The sequence below is a fragment of the Seriola dumerili genome, unplaced genomic scaffold, assembly GCF_002260705.1.
Source record: "Seriola dumerili isolate Sdu_G_001 unplaced genomic scaffold, Sdu_1.0 BDQW01001299.1, whole genome shotgun sequence".
NCBI classification, from domain to species: Eukaryota; Metazoa; Chordata; class Actinopteri; order Carangiformes; family Carangidae; genus Seriola; species Seriola dumerili.
The window spans coordinates 2078542-2086768 of NW_019175554.1; the positions used below are offsets into that span (position 1 = coordinate 2078542).

Genomic DNA, 8227 nt, shown 5'->3' on the forward strand with positions numbered 1-8227 from the left:
GTGTGTCATTTTAGTACAAGCGCAGCTCCAGATCATTGTTTTATTTATTCACTTACATAACAAAGAACTTAAGTTATACATAGGATTTATACATTACATTGCAGGCAGCGACACAAAACATTCGCATCAGTTTGTAAAAACATCAAGAGATGCAACTGCATAACAATTTGAGGATTGTCCCATGCATTCACAGCAACATAAGCTTATAATGCAACACCGCTGACCCCAGTCTTCACTCTTCACCAAACTGAAGAACTGATGCAGGGGTGCAACTTAAAAAGTCATCACTGCTGTCCATTCTGTGCCTGTCACATTAATTCTCAACTTGGTAATGCCTGGAAACTTTTCTTAAAATTATCGCTTCTTTTCACCCACTTGGAATGTACACTGTGGGTTAGTGCTAGCGCTGTTGGGCGTAGTGCTGTCCACTTGACCCTGCCCCCAACTCCTCGGATGGTGGTGTGATGAGAAGAAGACATGGGTAACGTTTAGGCATCTGCTCATGGTAGTCCATGTGTCCCCACTGTCTCTTCCCCACTGAGGGGCCTCCATAGTAAGGGTGAGGTGTTTGATGTTGTGGCCTGGTCGACTGGTACCGGAACCTGCCTCGTGAGCTGTTATGATATCTGGGGGGACGGTACCCCCTGCCTCTTCCTCTGGAGTGGCCTCCTCTGTGTCCTCCCCTGTCTGTGGTGCTGATGCCTGGCATATTGGTCCTCTTAGGCATTACCTGCAAGCGGAAAGGAAACTTTTGTTACTGTGCTGTTAAGGATGATTGACTTGAATTTGAAAGAAATGCCATGTTTGCTATTCAACAGGAATGGAACAAAACCCAAAACATTTTCATGCAGAAAGACAAATGCAATTTGTTCACATCCAAGAGACCAACTCAAGTGAGTAAAATTAAAATGTGTGCTCTAACTGGTTTGCTCTAATATAACCATTACTACAGTGAAAATTAAGTCAAATTACATGACCTCTCGTTTGTTTCTAATTCCAAACAGTGAGTTAGGTAATCTGCAGTCTAAAGGACCAAATGGTACTTCTCAATTAAAAAGGGAGAGGATAATGAAGAATCGTGATATGTGGAAATGCAAAATTGCAAGCTGTATATGAGCATCACTTGAGCTTCACCAGTCAAAATCTCAGGTATAATAACACACCCTCCAACATCTTTGCCCTGACCAACTCAAACACATCTATACCTGTCTATCTCCATGTCTTCTGAAGTCTAGTGTGAGTGGTATTCAGGATGCTGTAGGTCACAGCGATTCGGTAGACAGTTGTGACTAGCTAACTCTTCAAGACTAACATGAGGTGTGATGCTCCTCACCTTAAGGACTCTTCCTCTGAACAAGGTCTCATGCAAACCAATGGCACTCTGCACAGAGTCTCGATCAGAGAACTCAATGTAAGCAAAGCTGTGAAAGAAGAAAAGAAGAGGCCATCACAACAAATAAACTTATAATCTATTGTATAGTGTCAAGCAGCGAAAAGTATAAAATTTATGCACAAGTTGAACCCACCCCTTGGGATGGCCGGAAAACCGGTCACACAGGATGGTAACTCGGTTGACAGGCCCGCAGCCGTTGAAATGGATCTCCAACTCATCTGCAGTAGCTCCATAGTCTACCTGGGATTTGTTCGTCAGTGTGTCAGATCAGAGGTGTGAAAGTATATGCTCAGTATGACCACAAAGAAAAAGATAAAGTCTTACATTTCCTACATAGACTGATCTGTTGTCTGCGTCTATCCTCTCCTCAGGAGTCATATTGTAGAAAGGTCCTGTGAGGGAAACAAAAACACTGTATATACTGCTTTTTCACATGCAATATATAGAATGCACTGTCTACACAGGGGTCCCTCCAGGTGAAATGAATAAAGCGATTACTTTCACCCAACGTTTCCATTTCTTACATCATCTTTGACAATACGTAATCTCCCCTCTGATTGCATTTCTGTTCTGAGGAAGAACCAAAAAGAGAGGAAGGGAAGGGTGAAAGAGATGAGGAGACGCACAGAGGCAGAAAATAGCCACAGGCAGCAAGGAGGACCCTTCTGCTTCTCTGGGGCTCACTGCTTCGTCTCATTGGGCAGTGATGAGGCACATGCGAACACTGTTTTGACCACAGTGAAGTGCCCCAGGTGTTAGCCAGATGGTGAAGGATGCAGTTACCTCACCTGCCTGGAGGCTGCGATGCTACACACCTGGCTAAAAATACACTACTGAGGCTTCCCAAATGCATAATCAGTGTTTAGCTGTACACCAATGTGACACGATGACAAACGATGAGGTGGATAAGACCTGCAGGCTGTCTCACCAGGCCGAGGACTGCTGGTCAGTAGCTGCATCTCTGATAGGTCGCACCTCTCCTCCTCTTCCTTCAGTCTTTCCGTCTCTTCTTCCATCTCCAGCTCCTGAACTCTGGCCTTGATGGCCGCCAGCTCCTGAGACACAAGAACGGAAACCAGCACTTGAAGCCACTGTGGACCACACTGAAGTAATACACTCAAATGCTACCGTATAGTCATTGTGACTTGAAACTAGATACTATTACGATAGTGATCTAGAATTTTGTGTTATTGTTTTTCGGTTTGCATTACATTGAAAAAATGTCATGAACTTATTGCTATCTGAATGAAACACCCAATGGCCTACTTGGCCAGCATAGTTGGCCAGATACTCCTCTTATTGTCAATATTATTTATGCAAATGTGAATATGTACCAATAGCCCCCACAGAACTTCAAATTGAGTTACTCAATCAAAAATATTCTATAATCTGTCATATTGTACAGCCATATAATGGTCATTTAGTTTCACATGGAGGTGGCCTAAGAATTATGGGCAATATAAGTGAAATGGGGTTTTACCATCTGTAATTTCAGACGCTAAACCACACAATAAAATTTAAAATCACACAGGGAGTTCAGTATTTCACGCTGGAAATGCGGACATGCAATGCACCTGATTGGCTCCATGCCGAACAAGTCATTCAGCATGTCGTACAGGATGTGGCTCACTGATGTCGTTCGTTGCTGATAACGTGTATCTTGTGATATAACGATACCACATAGCAAGTAGCTTATTGTTGGCGATTGTTTGTCCAACGTGACAATCCTCACTCGCTCGCCCTCCTGACGTGCGTACGAAACGAACAAACAAACAAGCAAACGTTGCAGCACCCTTTTAGCTTCTCCACCGACAGAATGATACTCACCGGGTCCTCGGTGTAATGATCCCCGATGGACTCGCCCTCCAGGTAGCCGTACTCCAGATGATTTTCCGCCATGCTCACTGCTCAAACATGGCATCTGCAAAGGCGACTGCAGCTTGCCAAAAAACCGCCACGAAATATTATCTCTCACAGGAAGGCAACGGTGTGATGGTCCGCAGACGCGACACCTGACGGCATATGAGGTAAGCTAATAGATATCACCTGTGAACGAGACCCATGACGAGCTGGATTGATTGACAGTTGAAGCGCACGTGAGGGACGCTGGAGGAGGGTGTCTTTCTCCCAGTGCCGCATCTACGGCACGAGGGTCCCTGGCTGCCCCCTTTTTGCCCGTAGCACCCCCACCTGCATCATTGAGCTGGTAAAATGCTACTAAATAGCATAGCAATAATAATTAATGTTAACATCTACATTCCTTCACTGTAAATGTTCAAATTCTTCAAAATAGAACCGAATTTATTTGATACATTTGGTAATATTTGACAACAAAAAAAAATCACAGTTTAGTTTAAGTTTAGTTAAGTTAAAAGTATCATTAGTGTCATTTGATCAAATAAACTTGTTACTCACTCCTTAATGATTGCTACAAGACCATATATCAGTTTTTCAGAGTTTGTCATATTAGGTGTTACTAATAACATTAATGATGGCTCTGTTCTATTCAAATGTCCCTGTCAGCCATGAGTGTGACAGAGAGCCAGCATCCACAACACAATCAGGTGAAATGAAAAACGGTATCCTACATGTGAAACTTTCATCATTCCTGTGCAATTTTGCACTGTGAAAAATTACATCTACACCTTATATTTATCTATTTATATTAGGATTGTGTTAACGTGTGTGAAGCTATCTCTTTTTAATTGTTTTTATCCTAAGCATTCCTAATTTTGTTGTATTTTGCACAGTGCAATGACAGTAAAGGCTTTCTATTACTATTTCTATTGTATTTCTACCAGGACACAGAAACTGGCGCCTGTGAAAAAGACCTATTCTTTTTTTATAGAATATCATATTATATCATATTCAAGACACTTGTAAGGAGAAGTATTGCAGGTTTTGACTGTAGGAATTTGTCAATGAAAATTTTTAAATCAGAGGAAAATAGGGAAAGAGTTAATCACTGTGTGAAGTTTATTCACCCACCCCGTTTTCCCCTCTCATTTCATCATCATATATTTAGTTGTTGTAAGTTGTCACTGAAGCTATATGATGTTTATACTCAGTGAGTTATCACTCAAAAACCACTACAATTTTATGGTTCCACCGTTCCATCAAATGGACATATTCAAGACATTTTGTATATTTCCTACATATTTCATTGCTACACATTAGTGGATCTCCACTGGAATAAAAAAAAATCTGTGAGTGTAAACAAGGTTTTGCTGCACAACATGAGCTTGTAATGACTCACAGGCAGGTCGTAGGGTTTATGAGGATATAGAGCTTGGCCAGAACGTTTAATAGATATAATCAGATCAAATTAAAATTCAATTGATTGAGTAGCAGATGTGTGTTTCAGATACACTGTGTATCGATATACTGTATGTTGTTTACCATCTTCCAATGTGTAAATACTTGCGACAGTAATTTGAGGTCAAAGACATGGAGTGAATTTGTGATTTGTTTGTGTGGTATATGATGAGTAATGTTTTTGTCAAAGTGTATGTGACTGTTGGAATATGTTTTGAAAAAGATATTCAGTATGTTATTTGACATATTTCTGAAGAAATTAGTGAACACTCATATGACGTCTGAGGTTTACATAAGAACTTTGTGTTGGTAATGATTTGTTAACAATGGATAATTTTCCTTTTCTGGGCGTTTCGTCTCAGAATATTCCTGAATTTAAAGAAGAAAAGCAACAAATGTGATGAATACTTAATTTTATGTTTTAATTACACAGTTACATTGTTCAACACAGACAATAACCTGAATTAGAATGTTTTACAGCTTCACACATCCAACAGAGCGAACAGTTAAAGAGCGGTATTAGCAACAGGGAGGAAAGCATGCAAGAAATAAATACAAATCAGAATTTAATTCTTCTGGCACAGTTTACTTCATCTAAAAACGGCAACAGGACTTTTTGAAGAGGGAAATAAAACAAAAGGAGAAAGATCTTCAAAGCGCCAACCTTTCCTACAGAAACATGTTTTTTCTGTAATAATGTATTGCACAATACAGTATAGAATGCTTCCCTACACATATAAAACCATAAACCTTTTTTTCAGTTTATGTAAAGGTAAAAACAAGACCATCCTGAGCCATGGCTTTTGTTTGCCACTTTAGCTTTCTATTGTAGCTATTCATCAGTGCCTGTTTCACAGGAAGGACGTGTCACCTTCACACCAGATGAGCCTTGAAACGTCATTGGTAGAGTTACTGGTTCGGGTAGGGAGAGACAAATGCCAACCTGCTAATATTTGTCTTTTCTAAACATGCGTTTTGCCCATATCATGTACATAGTTAAACAAATAGAAAAGTGGTTGATGTAAAGTGTTCGGAGACCCTTGGATGGTAACAACAGCAGAGCCCTTATGCGTTTGCCATCTATAATATCTTCACAGAGAAAAGTATATGACACCTCGGCACAAATCTCATTTGTTTCATGACTTAATGAAGCTTACACCCAGCTGAACAGCACATGGATTTGTTCTCTTGTATCCTGTCCAATGGAACCATCTCTGATGCTGGAATATAAGACAAAAACCCTAACCAAAGTGAAATCTAAAGAAGAAAGTTGTAGCTTTTGGTTGTATTTTGGTCATTTAGAAGTGGTCTGTTGGGTTTGGCTTTGTTTAGTTTATCTGAGGGCTTACTTGCAGACAAGGACGCACATACAAAGCATGTAAGAGCTGAATGGAACTGTCATTAAAATGTTTAGATGTGGATATTATACGCAAAACACGGTATTTTACTGCACAAAGCTGTTGCTACATATTGTGAATCGATCTTCCACTATAGTCTGTCTGGGATGTTTCATTAAAGCTCTGAAGGTTTCAAGTAGTTCGTACAGAGACACAAAGAAAAAGGTTTTTTTTTTTTTTTTTTTTTTTTTTTTTACAAAAACATACACACAGACACACACAGACACACACACACACACACCACGATTCACACACAAACACACACATCCACCATGCATTCATTTTATCTCTGCAAGGCTTTGTAACTGTAAGAACACGCAATCAGTAGGCTTTCCCGAGGGAGATGCCTCTATTCTTTTACAGAAGCACTATTCAATATGTAGACAACAAGCGCTTTGATTGCTTGAATAGGAATTCTACACATTTCAAACTCAGCCGGTTCATTGAGCGCGCTCTTCACTCTTGTGCTCTGAGTGTGTGTATTTCAGACACTTTGGTTAAGTGCTGTAGTGGAGGTCGAACCGTATTTCTGGTCTGTCAATACACACTGTGTCAAAGCCTACTATGGCAAAGCAGGAGTACTTTGGTCTGTGCTTTTATTGGTTTTGGACAACAAATGGCATGTCATGGTTGATTCTGTGTGTCAGTTTGGTAATATGCGGGTCGTTACAGTAATAGTAATGTATTACTAAATTCAAGCAGTATCAGTTTGGATAGTGGGATGTCATCAAAAAGGTGATAAATATTCTTACGCATCACAAGTAATGGCAATTCCTTTCAACGCTTTTTAATTTTTTTTTTTTTTTTTTTTAAATCAATTTCAGACAGATTCAATATGATCGCTTTTGGATGTGCATTTCCATGTCTGCTGTCAGCCCAGCTTTTTCAAAGTCCAGGTCAACCTCTCCTGGTGGTTAGCTGTATGGTCACAGGAGGTAGCTTGTGTGAGAGGGGTCGTGAAGAGTGGTCTGTGGTAGTAGTGGAGAATTAGACACGGGGGGGGGGGGGGGGGGGGGGGGGGGTGGCGGGGGTGGGGGGGGTGACACAAAAAGGCTGAGGTCAACACCAAATTACGGTAAGCATAACACAAATGCATAAATGCTACACACAGATGCAGGGGTACCTTGTAGCTTATCCCATTTGAATTATATGTCTCAGATAGTCCAAAAAAAAAAAAATTCCAATCACTGCAGAAAGCAAGTTACCTACTTTTTTTTTTTTTCTTTCAAGTTTGGTCCAAGTGTGTATGAGGCCAACCACGCAGGGTTTACAATGATCAATATAAAATTTGTTTGAGCAGCTATGCCTCACAATTTTTTTAAAGGCTTGAGACTGTTTAACATACATGTGTTTACGAGGGTGATCATATTGCTGGAGCATGTGGGAAGAGCTGAAAAAAAACAAAAAAAAACATAAACCTAAAGAGTGATGCATCTCTCTTGGCCTGGACCCAGATCTCAAGCTTATGCTCACATTGCATTTTACAAATAAAAAATAATCAGTAAAAAAAAAAAAACAGCAACATTTCAAAGATTGTGTGTCAAAATTAGCTTTGAAGTTTTACTGTAGCTTAACACTGGCATATCACTTAACCCTACAGTAATGGCTTGTCCTGCACCTTGGGGGAAACAAACACTCCTAACCACACACACACACACACACGCACACGCACACACACGGGTTGATGAGGACCAAGAGAGAGGGTCACTACAGTGGCACTTGAGCCAAAGGCATGGTGAGAAACACAACACTTGACATTTTATATCAAGTTTGACAGTTCCTAGGTGTGAATGAACTAAATTTAAAACTGGACAACACCATTATCCCTTTTTTTTTTTTTTTTTTTAAGTACTGACTATATTGGGGCTTTTTAATCAATAGCACGCCAAGCACAGACCACACACTGTTGAGTCCCCTCCTGCGGGATGTAAACTGACCTGGGGTGGATGACGCACATGGATCAACAAGAATTCCGCCTCAATAGTGCCATTCCATACAAATCAATAACATTTTAGTGGAACATAAACATCTTATTATTTGTCAGAGGTTTCTTCTTAATGTAATACAATGTGGGTGATTCTTTTGAAAATATTAAATTAAGGCCTAATCAATTTAGAAAATG

General features: G+C 40.2%; 1 protein-coding gene across 1 annotated transcript; it reads right to left on the reverse strand.

Annotated features, from left to right (window-relative positions):
• Positions 1 to 57: 57 nt before the first annotated feature.
• pabpn1l (poly(A) binding protein nuclear 1 like, cytoplasmic) lies at positions 58 to 3444 on the reverse strand. Its single transcript, XM_022767885.1, has 6 exons — positions 3221 to 3444; positions 2322 to 2448; positions 1718 to 1785; positions 1527 to 1633; positions 1334 to 1421; positions 58 to 730 (listed from the first exon to the last, which is right to left on the reverse strand). The coding sequence occupies exons 1-6, from the start codon at positions 3290 to 3292 to the stop codon at positions 401 to 403; spliced, it is 792 nt and encodes a 263-aa protein (XP_022623606.1). The 5' UTR covers positions 3293 to 3444; the 3' UTR covers positions 58 to 400.
• Between the last annotated feature and the right edge of the window lie 4783 nt (positions 3445 to 8227).

What these genes read in the sequence shown, in the direction of transcription:
- pabpn1l (XM_022767885.1), bottom strand. Translation starts at nt 3,292, where the DNA reads ATGGCGGAAAATCATCTGGAGTACGGCTACCTGGAGGGCGAGTCCATC. An exon ending in ATCATTACACCGAGGACCCG is followed by an intron (nt 2,449 to 3,220) that starts GTGAGTATCATT and finishes CTTGTGTCTCAG; the next exon opens with GAGCTGGCGGCCATCAAGGC. An exon ending in GATCAGTCTATGTAGGAAAT is followed by an intron (nt 1,634 to 1,717) that starts GTAAGACTTTAT and finishes AACAAATCCCAG; the next exon opens with GTAGACTATGGAGCTACTGC.